This window comes from Chiloscyllium punctatum, chromosome 22 (genome assembly GCF_047496795.1).
Source record: "Chiloscyllium punctatum isolate Juve2018m chromosome 22, sChiPun1.3, whole genome shotgun sequence".
In the NCBI taxonomy this organism is placed as follows: Eukaryota; Metazoa; Chordata; class Chondrichthyes; order Orectolobiformes; family Hemiscylliidae; genus Chiloscyllium; species Chiloscyllium punctatum.
Window position 1 is genome coordinate 25,221,023 of NC_092760.1, and position 15,261 is coordinate 25,236,283.

A 15,261-nucleotide genomic window follows, 5' to 3' on the forward strand; every position below is an offset into this window, starting at 1 on the left:
CAACAGACCACTGCCACTCACTGGCACTGCCACCAGTTGGCAATGCCCAGTACTGGGGACTATGCTGTGACCAAATCCCCAATCGATCTTCAATTACTGGGTAGCAGTGCCATGAGTTGGCTCGGGCACTGGGTGGACCTGTCCCAGAGTTGCCACCAGGGAACCCATCACTTCCAACAGAAACAGACTGGGCACAAGAAAACCTGTTTAGGAGGAGGGGCAGGAGGAGAGTTAGTGGGGGCAAGAAGGAGTGAGGGGAAAGATGGTCAACGAGACTTAAACAGGAAAGGGAATGAACAAAATAAGGAGGGAAGAGCGGGATAACCGAGGGGCAGGGAGGGGCAGGGTGAGTGGGGAGGCTCAGAGGCATGTGAGGGTGGTTTTGGTGGGGGAAGGGATGGGACATTTGGTTGTTCAGACTTGGGGAGGAATAAGGGAGGACAAAAGGGTGACTGAGTTGGAGAGATGCAGGAGTGGTGTGTAGTGAGCCAGCTGAGGGGAGGAAGAGTGAGTGGGAGGTGGATGTGAGTGAAGTGAGACAGGCAGAGGAATGAGCAGGTCAGTCTGTCTGTACAGCCTCATTAGCAGCTGCCCAGGAAGTGCCCGAAACTCTGAACTGACCCTTTCTTTGTTCGATAATTCAAATCCCCTGGATAAAACCAATCAAGCCCATGCTGTCTCCATTCCCAAACATTCAATCTCTCGATTACCATCAGACAGTGGAGCAGAAGTAGACTCTGCTCTGCTACATAATCCTTTTCAACACTCTCCTCTTACTTCCCGAGAGACCTTACTATTTTCTTTTCCTCTCGTTTACGGTCTGTGCTAATGTCTCTCTCTGTCTGGAATTCCTTCCCTTACTTACTCGGTCGCTGCCTTGCTCATTCCCGCTCTCTCTCTCTCTCTCCCTCTCCTGTGCTGCTCCAGGAGTGGTTCGTGGTGTATGAGCACTGTCGGCGGATTGAGTGCTCGGTGTCGGAGCTGGTGGTGGGGAATGAATACTTCTTCAGGATTTTCACGGAGAATCTGTGCGGTCTGAGTGAGGAAGCTGCTCAGTCCAAAGACAGTGTCTACATCCAGAAGCCAGGTAGGCCTGGAATATCTGTTGTCATGGGAACCTTAACTGTGCTGACAGGAGCTGGGGGCTGCTCTGGACCTTTCTGCTCCCTCTCGTGCAACCTTGGCGTTTAGTCATGTGTGGGAACTGGTCCTGGACTCTCTAGGTGGAACAGACTTGAGTCAAACACCTTATTTTTCATCCATGTTTCTTACCTGGCAACATTTCGAATGAGAATTGTCAAGGTCATGCAGTCAGCCAGTTTTACTCAAACATTAGGGGTATCTAACTGAACTGGGGGCCATTGAAGTGGGAGATCAGTTGTATGATCCAGCTGGATTCATCTGCTCCCGAGCGTTTACCAGGTTACAGTGACAAAGGGCTGGTGGAGGGGCAAGGTAAAAACAATGACTGCAGATGCTGGAAACCAGATTCTGGATTAGTGGTGCTGGAAGAGCACAGCAGTTCAGGCAGCATCCAACGAGCAGCGAAATCGACGTTTCGGGCAAAAGCCCTTCATCAGGAATAAAGGCAGTGAGCCTGAAGCGTGGAGAGATAAGCTAGAGGAGGGTGGGGGTGGGGAGAAAGTGGCAATCCTAGAATATTCAAGAGGTCAAACAGCATGTGGCTGAGTGAGGGAAAAGGGGCTATGGGTAACTGTGGACTCTGACTCTGTATCTTCCTGCTGCCTCACAGGGACAGAGTACAAACCACCCAGCTACAAGGAGTATGACTTCACCGAGCCCCCCAAGTTCACCCGGCCCCTGATCGACCGCTCGGTGATTTGCGGTTACAACGCCACACTGAGCTGTGCTGTGCGAGGAACACCCAAGGTAACAGTTCACCATTAGCAAGGAATAAATTAGTGACTCCTATCCAGCCTGACTCAACTCTCTCTTTCACTCCCCACCTTCCACCTCACTTTCCCTTCATCTCTCTTAATCCCACTGTTTCTCCCTTCTCCACAACTTCCTAATTCCATCCCAACTTCGCCGTCTCTGTCTCTCACTCCCTGTCCCGCTCCTATCCTATGTTCCCGTGTTCCTGCTTCTCTCTCCCTTCCCGTCTCTCTTTCTATCTGAAGGTCTGCCACCGAGTTTTTGTTTGTTCCTGTCAATCCCCACCCAACCCAATTCCCTTATTCTCCTAAACATCCTCATCCCTGTCTCTCACTCCTTGTGTGTGTCTCTCTCCTCTCTTTCTGTTCACATACTCATCTTTCTTCCTCCACTTCATCTCTCTCTCTCTCCCTCCCCCTCATCCATCTCTTTGTCTCTGACTCTTTCACTCCCCCTCATCCGTCTCTCTCTTCCTCCTGCCCCCATTCTCACATTTTCCCTCTCCTATCCTCTCGAGTTCTCTCCCTGTCACTGTTCTGACTCTATCTCCTTTGTCTTTGCTATCTCCAGCCCAAGGTGGTGTGGTGTAAGAACCAGGTGGACCTGTCTGGTGATCCACGCTACAGGATGTTCAGTAACCAAGGAGTACTGACCCTGGAGATCCGCAAACCAAGCTCCTTCGATGTTGGGATCTACAGCTGTGTGGCCAGCAACCCCTTGGGAGAGGCCAGGAGCAACTGCAAACTGGAGGTCCGAGGTAAAAGAGGTGTTCAAGGGAGAGGGTGGGAGCCAGCTCCATGGGGGACCTACTCAAGGAGAACTCTTGCAAACTGTACCTTCTGACAAATTGATGGCTTTTGAAATGGAAACATAAACACCCTGGGTTAAAATCCTGAAATTCCCTCCCTAAGGGCATTGCAGGTCTACCTACAGCACGTAGACTGCAGTGGTTCAAGAAGGCTCCTTCAGACAAATGGTTCACCACCACTTTCTCAATGGCAACTAGGAATGGGCAATAAATAATGCATGCTGGATCAGGCTGCAACCCCATATCGGCTGAATAGGTAAAACATTAAAACCGAGTATTTGGTCATTATCTCGGTGATGGTCAGATGGTGTAGTGTGGTACTCCATCAGAGCTGACCCTCCGACAGTGTGGCACTCCCTCAGTGCTGACCCTCCGACAGTGCGGCACTCCCTCAGCACCAACCCTCCGACAGTGCGGCACTCCCTCAGTACCAACCCTCGGACAGTGCGGCACTCCCTTAGCACTAACCCTCCAACAATGCAACACTCCCTCAGTGCTGACCCTCCAACAATGCAGCACTCCCTCAGAGCTGACCCTCCAACAGTGCGGCACTCCCTCAGCACTAACCCTCCAACAGTGCGGCACTCCCTTAGCACTAACCCTCCAACAATGCAACACTCCCTCAGTGCTGACCCTCCAACAATGCAGCACTCCCTCAGGACTGACCCTCCAACAGTGCGGCACTCCCTCAGCACTAACCCTCCAACAGTGTGGCACTCCCTCAGCACTGACCCTCTGACAGTGCGGCACTCCCTCAGTACCAACCCTCCAACAGTATGGCACTCCCTCAGCACTGACCCTCTGACAGTGCGGCACTCCCTCAGTACTGACCCTCCAAAAGTGTGACACTCCCTCAGCACTGACCCTCTGACAGTGCAGCACTTCCTCAGCACCGACCCTCCAACAGTGCGGCACTCCCTCAGTACCAACTCTCCGACAGTGTGGCACTCTCTCAGTACTGACCCTCTGACAGTGCAGCATTCCCTCAGTACTGACCCTCCAACAGTGCGGCACTCACTCAGCACTGATCCTCTGACACTGTGGCACTCTCTCAGTACTGACCCTGCGACAGTACGGCACTCCCTCAGTACCAACCCTCCGACAGTGCGGCACTCCCTCAGTACCAACCCTCCGACAGTGCGGCACTCCCTCAGCACTAACCCTCCAACTGTGCAATGCTCCCTCAGTACCAACCCTCCGGACAGTGCGGCACTACCTCAGCACTGACCCTCCGACAGTGTGACACTCCCTCAGCACTGACCCTCTGACAGTGTGGCACTCCCTCAGTACTGACCCTCTGACAGTGTGGCACTCCCTCAGTACTGACCCTCTGACAGTGCGGCACTACCTCAGCACTGACCCTCCGACAGTGTGGCACTCCCTCAGGACTGACCGTCTGACAGCGCAGCACTCTGTCAGTGCTGAGCCTCCTGTAGGCTTTAGTCCTTTCCCTGTGGGTCTTGCAGGCCCTTTGGCCCACTTTGTTGTCAGGTCTGGACTGTTCGAGGTGCTCCTATGAACTCTGAGTCCCAGCTGTTTGTAAACTGGTCACTTGCTGTCTGTGTCTGCTGTTCTCTGTCCGAACCCCAATCATTAATCAGTTGTGTTTTATTTTGCAGTGCCATAGTAGCCTTTCACAGCTTTCCACACAGGCATTGGAGGTAAGCTATAAATTATGGAGGAGGGGGGAAAAGTGGGGGAGGAAACTATGAAAGGAAGGAAGGCAGATGTAGGGGGAGGCAAAAGAAGAAGACCTTTTATGTAAAGTACATTACCTTTTATGTAAAGTATCCTGGAGAGCTGCTCAGAAGGTTAACCTGGCAGTGCCAGGGACGTGTGGGTTGGGAGGGGAACCCAGAGCTTTCAGAGACCAGGTTGATAATGACAAGGCCACCACTGACATTGGGGTATGAGGACAGTGATCCTGGGTTTTCAGGTGGCTACAGAGTCCTGGTCCATGGAGGGATCAGAAAGCAAGTATGAGAACTTTAAAATCCAAGTGCTCCATCACTGCAGCCTGAGAGGTCAAGCAGTTCAGGGAGCGATCAGTGAAGAGGGCTCAGGGTGCGTTAGAACATCCCTGGCTCTGCTTTCTAGCAGATAGAACACAGGATGGCAGCCCAGGGAGTTTTGGAATAGGTACGTGTACAGGAATATAACAAAGACGAAGGCTTTAACCAGGCGCTAAGCTGAGCTGTGTGGTGGAAATGAGTCACTTTTTTGATCTCACAGCTACAAGATGGGGAACTCATCCTGTGGTTCAAAGTGATAGCAAGGTTGCAAACTTGGCCAGGGAACAGGATCCAAGTTTGAACAGACTGAGAACAAATACAAAGGAGTATATTTTATTATTTGATTTTATTTTGTTGGATTTGGTCATCACTGGCTTTTACTGCCCATTGCAAATTTCTCAGGAGAAGGGAGAAGATGTGGAAGGATTAAACAACCACAATTAAGATAGGGAGATGTAATCAGTTGGGATGCTGGCACAGTGACAGCTCAGGGAAGAATTTTGAAATCTTGGGAGTGCAGTAGGGAGTGAGTACAGTTAGACATTGTTTTGATGTTAGTTATTTTTGTCAAAGTCCTGTTCATACCATTGAGCTGTGCTCTAGATTTCAGGCCTGGGTTCACTGGCTAAGGATGTAAAGGAAGACAATCACCCCAACTGGAAGGCTGAAGTATTGGAGAGGATGGAGATGGAGAACCTTAGCCGATTAATCAGCCTCCAGGTTCTCGATCTCTGATTGAAGCTGAGGCATTCCTACCAAAGCCACCCTGCTCTGAAACTCTGTCTCACTTGCATGTGGCCGTGTGTGCGCGTGTATTTATAGCCAAACGTGATGCTCTGATCCCATCCAATTGTTGCAGACTTTTTGTTTTGTGTCATGGGTTTATTCTTTTGTGTGGTCCTTCTCTTCCAGTTACCCAGAACGTTCTGAATGTGTGATTGCACAGAGAGTGACCATTGAAGGGCACCACCCTCTGCTCTGCCTGGTTCCCAGGACAATATGTGTCTGGTTGCACTGTGTTTGTAATGATTTGTAAAACCCTGCACTACATTTCTGAAATAAAGAGTCTTCTTAGTAACACTGCAATCTGTCTGATCACATTCAATTCCACACACCCTCTTAGTGGCTCCACTCCAGTTAAACATTGTACAAATTTGCAGATGACACAAAAATAAGTGAAAAGGCAGGTTGTGAGAGGGATATAAGCAGTTTATAGAAAGATGTTGACAGATTAAACAATTGGGTTAAAACGTTAGTAAATGGAATATAAGTTGGGAAAATGTGAAGTTGTTCATTTTGGAGGGGAGAACAATATTATTTAAGTGGGGAAAACGGCAGCAAATTGCAACACAAAGGGACTTAGGGAGCGGACTTGTGTCTGAAACACAGAAAGCCAGCACACAGCAGATAATCGGGAAGGCTTGATGTGTTTGTTGATAGACTTCCGATTGGAATGCCATGCTTCTAGGAGGGAGTTTTTTTTTAAACAGTAAAGGCTAAACGGGTTGGAAGTCCACTCAATGGAGTTTGGAGGAATGAGAGGTGATCTTGTTGAAATATATTGGATTCTTAAGGGGGCTTGACAGGGTAATTCCTGAGAAGGTGTTCTCCCTCATTCTCCCTCAAGGAGGAGTCTGGGACAGAGAGAGCATAGTCTCAGAAATAAAAGGGTGCCAAATTAATACTGAGATAAGGAGTTTCTTCTTTCAAGGTTAAGGATCTTTGAAACACAGCTTTCTATGACAATGAGTTCCAGAGTCCTGGAGGAGGGGAATCGTGGGTTTGAAGGGAAAAGCAGGAAAGAGGTGTCTGCTCAGCTATGATCCTATTGAATGCTGGAGCAAGCTCAAGGGGTCAAATGACCTACTTCTGTTCCTGGTTCCTGTGGTCCCTTTGCTCCTGTAACCCTTTACAGACATACCCCTTATTTCATCTTACCTCTCTACATTCTTCATCCCAAACTGAATCATTTCACATTGCTCTGTATTAAAGTTGCTTTTTACCTGCCCTATCAGCTGAGGCAATGTGAAAGCCTATTACTGTGGGTGAGAATGGAACTACGAGGAACAGAGAGTAAAGTCCATGGACAAGTGAAAGTTACTACCTGAATGAGTGGACCATCCACCAGAAACTAAAGGAACCAATGGCACAAATAAAGAAAGTGAAGTGACATGATTGCAAGGTGACTAAAGGTGTGAAATAATTATAGACAATAGCAATATTTTTGAAAGGACAGGCTAAACGGAAGAGGAAAGATACACCTGATCATAAAAGATCAGATTAGATTCCCTACCGTTTGGAAACAGGCCCTTCGGCCCAACAAGTCCACACCGACCCTCTGAAGAGTAACCCACCCCCCCTCTAACTAATGCACTTCACAACTATGGACAATTTCCCATGACCAATTCACCTGACCTGCACACCTTTGGAATGTAGGAGGAAACCGGAGCACCCGGAGGTAACCCACGCAGACGGTGTGCAAACTCCACACAGACGGTCACCTGAGGGTGGAATTGAACCCATGTCACTGGTGCTGTGAGGCCACTGCAGTGCTAACCACTGAGCCACCGTGCCACCCCAAAAGATGACCACAAGGAAATTTGTGAGAAAGAGTTCTGACTCAATCTGAAATATGGCTGATAATTAGAAATAATAAGTGCCAGAAATTGCTGGTGGGAAAATTTCTAACTGCTATTCGAGGGTCTATAATATCAAATCTAGAATTAAACAAGAAATCCCTGCTCTACTTGATTAGTCTAGCCTACGTGAAAATGAAAATTCTTGCAGTTATCATGTTGAAGTGTATGATAAAGCAAATGTATTCTGGGGGCTGTGTTTGTAGGATGCTTTTATAAATGTCCCGCAGAATCAACTGGGGCCCGGACTATTTTGGATCTGATTTTGTGTAACAGTGTAGGGTTGATTAGCAATCTCATCGTAAATAAACCATTGGGAGATAATTATCACAATACAGAATTCAATTGTATTACATTGAAATGACATCCTTCAAATGGTGTCTTGACTTGTATGAGAAGAGGATGGGGAGGACAGGAGTAAAGTCATTGTGTTGCAGGGTTTTGCTAATTTGATGGCCAGAAACTGCAGTTTTGATGTCCATTTTTAAGGAAGGATGTATTTACACTGGAGCACGTTTTATTTGATTGGTCCTTGTGATGATGGTTCTATCTTCTAATGATAAGTTGAATAAATTGGGTTGATATTCTCTGGAGTTTAGATGAACAACAGGTAATCCCATTGAAACATACGGGGCCATGCAGGTCAAGATTGGAGCATTGAGAACACAGAGCGATACTTCGGGGAATGAGGTCAAGTCTTGGATGCTGGAAGACACACATCTATCTTTCAAATGAAGCAGCAAATCCTTCCCTTGTCTCAGACAGGGAAGTGTTTGGAGCAACAGTCACTTTAATAACTCACGTAAACAGTTTGAGTTAAATTACTGGAGCACAACATTGAGATAAAATCCTCCAGTTCTCCTGCAGCTTCACTGTAAAATTCACAAGGTATAACATTCTACAACAGGGTCCATTGGATTTATTCAGAATCTGTTCATTACAATTCATTCCCTTCCTGTAGATTATTGTTTCTCAGTCTGAAAACCTGAATTTTCTATGACCTGGGGTTCTCACTCCTCGTTAGCTCTGCACCTATAGTGCTCCTAAGAGAAAATGAGGACTGCAGATGCTGGACATCAGAGTCAAAGATTCTCACTCAGCCCTGAGAAGAAACCCAGAGTTGATCTTTCGGGCATAAGCCCTTCATCAAGAGTTCCTGATGAAGGGTTTATACCCAAAATGTCAGCTCTCCTGCTCCTCAGATGCTGCCTGACCTGCTGTGCTTTTCCAGCGCCACACTTTTTGACCCTGTACTGCTCCTTTTCCATTTGTCCCATGGGCTTTTTGAAGGATGCCCCTCACAGACATTGTTCACGTCTGAGGTCCAAACAGGAGACAAAACAAAGATGCAGGGCAGGAGAAATTGTTCTCAGGGCTGAGTGAGAGTGCAAACTATTGTGAATGTATTGGGCTTGGAAAAAGCGAAACATTCCATCAGCGTCAGGACTGACGACCATGTCAGTAACTCATCAGCACCCTCTCAACAGGGCTCTCCAGTTATACTCATCCTCTGACCACAACAATGCTCTGACCTCAATGTTTGTTGATTGCAAACAATTCCAAGTCTGATTCATCCTTCAAGCATTCCACTCATCACTGAAAACAATTAATGGGGTGGGGTGGGGTGGGGTGGGGTACATTACCACCCTCACAGACAGTATGGACAGAACAGGACCTGTCTCTCACGTATTGTTTGGAAACATGAACGAGGGGCGAGAATCATGGAATCCTTACAGAATCCTAGAATTCCTACAATGTGTGGAAACAGGCCCTTCAGCCCAGCACTCTCTGAAGAGTATCCCACCTGGACCCATTCCCCTATTCGTCTACATTTACCCCTGACTAATGCACCTAATCTGAACATCCCTGAACACTACGGGCAATTTAGCATGGCCAGTTCACCTCATCTGCACATCTCTGGACTGTGGGAGGAAACCAGAGCACCTGAAGGAAACCCACGCAGACACGGGGAGAATGTGCAAACTCCCCACAGACAGTCGCCCGAGGCTGGAATTGAACCCGGGTCCCTGGCGCTGTGAGGCAGCAGTGCTAACTATTGAGCCACTGTACCAGCCATGAGGTCCTGAATTAAGTAGCTGGCAAACAGGTGTCACTGGCATTAATCTTCAGATTGCCCCTAGAGTTATACACTAGTGAATCTAGGAATAGGAGCATCGGAGATGACTGTGCCTGGATAAATGGTACAGGAGGGAGGGCTTTAGATTGCTGGGACATTGAGTTGTGCTATTTAAACTAAAACACCCAGAGAGGATTGCCTCACCTTGTAATCTGTTAAAAATGTGTGAATGAAAGAAGATACCTGATTTTCACTGTATAAATAAAAAAGCAACAATTTATTTATTTAACCCTAACGGGGAACAATAACCAAAACCATTAACACACCTAACACTCTTTCTCCTAACTAATCACTATTCCTGACCACAATTCTATTAATATGCTGTCCCAATAACACAATTAATAATAGCGGTAAATTAGCACTTAATCTCTGCTTCCTTCAGCGTTCCTCCCTTATGTTCCTGAATCTGCTGTCTTCTCAGGGGTGGTCATCTTACTTTTTATTGCAAGTGTTTTTAGCGATCAAATGCCTTGGCACCTTTTAAATAGATCATGCCTTCTTAGAGATTCCCTTGAGAGCTTTAGATGGGTAGTTAACTCTCTCCCGATTTTCAAAATACCCGTTTTTTAATATATTCCTTATGATGCACCATGTTCTTACACCGTGATTGGTTTCAGGCTGTAAACACCATCAGTTTTTTTGATTCAGTCGGCTTTGATTGGCTTAGTGTTTAGTTTATATTAATTGGTCAAATTTGACTTGTCGTCAAAACAGCAGCAAAACCTCAGGTATCCAATAACAAAGTCAACTGTTACATGTTTCCATGTTAGAACAGTCTGTCTCCCACAGCTGCTCATAGACCCCCTTCTCTGCTGACCTGTCAGCTTAAACAGCACATTTCCTCTTAAAGGGACCACACTGTGCTTTTCGATTCACTGTTCTCCAACGCAGCTTTGTAACAGTTGGTTCTGGGGAATCTTCGGGCAGTAAGGATTCCACGTGAACACAGCCAGGAGTGATGTCTTCACAGGCTAGTTTCTGGTCTTTTAGGGGCCGGTTTACATTAACTTGACAATGAAGTGGGAAATGGTGTAGCATAAGAAATAAGGAGGAAAAATGATTGCGAGAAGCAGTTATCCCTACAGTAAAGTTTTACATGGGCCAGTCTAAGAAGTAATGAAATAAAGTCGAGATTAGCTTTACAGTATATGTCGTAAACACACAGAACACAGTGAATAAGGTTTGTGAATTGTGGGAGCAGAAGGAGATGTTCAGAGAAGATAGGAAATAAATTAATGGAGGAGCATTTATCCAGAGTATTGTAGTGCTGGACAGAGTGAAGAAAACTGTCCTTGCCAACTGCGAAAGTGGGAAGGAGAGAGGATTTTAAATTAAAATATGGGGTTAGAAGATCAAACTTGGGAAGATGTGGTGAACCAATATGGGAAATGATAAGGAGACCAAGACCCAAAGGCACAGAGAGTATGAGTTGAAGAGTCAACTAACAGACGATAATTTACAAAATAAGCAAAACTAACTGCCCTATACTTGAATGCACACGGTATTCAAAACAAAACAGACAAACTGAGTGGGCAAACTGAGATGAAGAAATATGATCTGGCTGCTATTATTGTGGCTGGATTAGGACATGGATCACGAAGGGTAGAGGTCAAGAATGACAGGAAAGGTGGAGGGCTTGGGACTGTTAATTAGTCACTGTCATGACACTGTCATCTTTTGCTATAAATTCTTTCTTATGGTCCTGCTCCACAGCAACCTGATGAAGCAGCAGTGCTCTGAAAGCTAGCGTTTCCAAATAAACCTGTTGGACTATAACCTGGTGTTGTGTGATTTTTAACTTTGTCCACCCCGGTCCAACACTGGCACCTCCAAATCATCGGTAAGTTTGGGACACCAACATAAGGAAAAGGGATGGGTAGAGAAGAAAAGTTATAGGTGTGGAGTCAGCTGTGGGAATAGCACAAAAACCTCTCCTTGTATGCCTATCAGGTGATTGCTATCGATGGAAGAAATAGTCAGACTGTCAGAAAGTGATATCATTGTGGGTATTAACCTACCAACAGGCTTGAAAAATTGGATGGGCAAAGGTAACTTGGATGAGGAGGATAATTTCTTAGGACAGCGCATCCTGGAGCTGAACAGAGAACAGCAGCTAGACCTGATACTGTGTAAAGAGATCGGGTGACCTCCCCATTAACTAATCCTATGTAGCAGCACCCATAATGTGATTGAATTTTACATTCAATTTGAGAGAGATTGGGGGGGCGAATCTGAGGCTTTTTTTGAAAATTTATCTAAGGGCAATTATGTGGACATGCAAGCAGAGTGGGTGGTACAGTGGGTAGCACTGCTGCCTCACAGTACAAGGGAGTTGGGTTCGATTCCAGCCTTGGGCAACCATCAGTGCACATTCTCCTCACGTCTGCATGGGTTTCCTCCCACAGTCCAAAGTTATGCCGATTAGGTGTATTGGCCATGTGCCTGTGGTGTCTGGGGATGAGCAGGCTAGGTGGGTTAGCCATGGGAAATACAGGGCTACAGTGAATCAAGTAGGGGGTGGGTCTGGGTGTGATGCTCTTTGGGCCAAATGGCCTGATTCCACACAGCAGAGATTCTATGAAGCTAGGTAAAGGGATGGATCAATAGAGAAACAGAGGCAGGCACTTAAGCAAATATTTCAAAATATAAAGATACATTCCATTAAAAATGAAATTGAGATGAGAGAATTGAATAATGAAGAAGGAAGGGGAAGTGTGGCCTTGTGGCATTGTTACTGGGTTGTTAATCCAGAGATAAAACAAAGAACTCTAGGTGCTGGAAATGAGGCAAACACAAATTGCTGGAGAAACACAGCAGGTCTGACAGCATTGATGGGGAGAGAAACAGAGTTAATGTTTCAGGTCCAGCGACCCTTCTTCAGAAGACTCCTTTAATTCACCAAATAATGGAAATGTAATTCCAGACGTTTTGGAATCAAAGTCCAATGATGACATAAACACCCATCTGGTTCACTGGCAACTAACAGTGGTTTTATTATGTCCTTTAGGGAAGGAAACTACCCGTCCTTAGCTGGCCCATGCAGTGGGTCTAGAGTCACAAATGCATAACATTTCAAAGGACAGTTAAATCAACCAAATGAATGAAAACTAGACGGACCATCTGATATCGAGCAAGGGATCGGAACTGACAATGGCAGAAACAGCGCTGTCACCCCTGCAAAGTCCTTCTCACTAACATCTGTGAGGTAGTGCCAAAATTGGGAGATGTCTCACAGACTAGTCAAACAACTGCCCGACATTGTAAGCTCTGATTCCATGAATACGACAATGTCAGGTTATTGCATGACTGTTCTGTGAGACAGTTCTCTGAATTTTGGCACTGGCCCCCCCAGACATTCGAAGGGAGGACTTTGCAGCATTGACAGGGCTGTTTCTGATATTGTCGTTTCCAGAGCCTAGGTCAACGCCAGGTGGTCTGTCCAGTTTCATTTCTGTGTTGAGACTTTACAGGGATTGATACAACTGAGTGGTTTGCTAGGTCATTTCAGAGGGCAATTGAGAATCAACCACATCGCTGTGGAGTCACATGTAGGCCAGACCAGGTAAGGATGGCAGATTTCCTTCCCTGAAAGACATTAATGAAATGATTGTTCTAAAAATCTATCTGGTTCACTAGTGTTTGAAATCATGAGATCTGGATTTAAATTCCACAATGTGCCATGGTGGGATCTGAACTCCAACTCCATAGAATTACCTGGGTCTTTGATTTACCAATGCAGTGACCATACATCATTCCCTCCCAACCAAAAAAAATCTGAAAAATTGCCAACTATGAGAAGAAATTTTCGTACCCTGCATTTTTGAAAGCAAAAGGAAATTGGAAATGGGGTCAAAAGTGTGGAATGTGCAGCAATGGACGGAGTTATTTGTGTGAAGGGCCAGCAGGAACATCAGGGGTTGGGATCCCCCTGGTGGCCATTTTCTGCTCTGTGACAATCCTTCATTTCAAATACGCAATTGGGATAGTTGGAAGGAAGCAAGGACATTATGGACAAGACACGTCTTGCCTGTCAACTTCTTGAACGGCAGAAGTGTTGGAAAAAACAGCTCAAAGTGGTGGATCAATGCTTGATAAATGGGATCTTGCCAGTTTTCTCTGACCCTTCCAGAGAGAACAGTGACCTCTCAGAAATAGCGCCCTCACAGATCCACTATCAGCACTTCATAAGGTGCAACTAAATCAGTGCTGAGTGCTTTATGTACCTCAAGCCCTTGAAAAAGCAGCTCACCCCTTTGTGATCTGAAAGCAGTCTTGTTTGGTTTTTGATTGAGAGGTGCCAGATAAGAGACAAATCCAGCCCCATCACTATGACAAACAGAAGCAAAGTATTTGACATTGTGTGCCAATTCCCCTCCCATACCCTCTGTCTGAACTGAAGGAAACTGATTTCAATGTGTACGTGTAGATTCAGTTCATACTGCTTACGCTGTGTTTCAGATTGCATTTTATAACAGCAACAGACCACTCTGCCCATCTGCTCCATGCTGGTGTTTAGGGGTAAGACAAACTCATAGTATTACAATATAAGACATGGGAGCAGATGCAGGCCCATTGAATCTGCTCCAATTCAACGAGATCACGGCCGATCCGATCATTCTCAAATCCACTCTCCTGCCTTTTCTGCATAACCTTTAATGACCTCACTGATTAAAAGTTTGTTGGTCTTGAATGACCAAACCTTAACAGCCTCTGCAGTAAAAGATTCCACAGATTCTCTATTGCCTGAGAATGAGAATGAGATTAAAATAACTCCGCTAGGAAGAAAGGTTTGGAGGGAGATCTAACTTCCATTTAAATGACATCTATTCTCTATTGGAACCACTCTTTGTGATTCGTAGTTATGCATTCTAACATCTTTAGGTGAATCGTGATGGTTAATGCCAGCTGATCGACTATTTAGAATTCTTTCTGAGCATCACTTGAAGTTAATCTTTACCCGAGCTTTCCATTTGCAGCAAGCTGTGTTTTCGTTACCATATAAAGCTGTTTGTTTAAAGATTCGATGAAGTGCGGCTATATTTATACTCAGTCCCAGGGAATCACTTAAACTGAACAAGTGTCAGACCAACCCTGCTCCACATGTCCTGGGGCACGTTCTCCTCCCCCCAGCCCCAGCTGCTGGACTATTCTGGGTGACTGCACAACTGGTGGGTGTCAACCAGCTCCAGGGCATCCTGTCTCTTCACAGAGAAAAGATCTAAAGTGTACAAAGCCAGGTCTTTGTCAGGGAAAGTATCATGTTCTGCAGATTAATATGCTCTGAGGTTCCAACCATGTTAGAATGTGTCGGAGGGTCAGCGCTGAGGGAGTGCAGCACTGTCGGAGGGTCAGAGCTGAGGGAGCGCCGTGCTGTTGGAGGGTCAGCGCTGAGGGAGTGCAGCACTGTCGGACGGTCAGCACTGAGGGAGTGCAGCACTGTTGGACGGTCAACACTGAGGGAGCGCCACGATGTTGGAGGGTCAGCGCTGAGGGCGCGCCGCACCATCAGAGGGTCAATGCTGAGGGCACGCTGTGCTGCCGAAGGATCAGTGCTGAGGAGTGCAGCACTGTTGGAGGGTCAGTGCTGAGGCAGCGCAGCACTGTTGGAGGGTCAGTGTTGAGGGTCACACCGCACTGTTCGAGCGTCAGTGTTGAGGGTCGCACCGCACTGTTGGAGCATCAGTGCTGCATTGTCGGAGATGCTGTCTTACATATAAAACGTTAAACAGAGCCTACTCACATGAATGCAAACATTTCTTTATCGACTACTTT

At 46.5% G+C, this 15,261-nt stretch overlaps 1 protein-coding gene across 1 annotated transcript in view; it reads left to right on the forward strand.

The window, feature by feature from the left end:
• Positions 1 to 5,802, forward strand: part of LOC140493459 (myosin-binding protein C, cardiac-type-like) — an 80,694-nt gene extending 74,892 nt beyond the window's left edge. Inside the window, 5 exon segments of the mRNA XM_072591904.1 lie at positions 928 to 1,087; positions 1,754 to 1,890; positions 2,467 to 2,653; positions 4,324 to 4,365; positions 5,320 to 5,802. Of these exon segments, the coding sequence (XP_072448005.1) occupies positions 928 to 1,087; positions 1,754 to 1,890; positions 2,467 to 2,653; positions 4,324 to 4,331 (492 nt within the window). The 3' untranslated portion in view covers positions 4,332 to 4,365; positions 5,320 to 5,802.
• Positions 5,803 to 15,261: the final 9,459 nt, after the last annotated feature.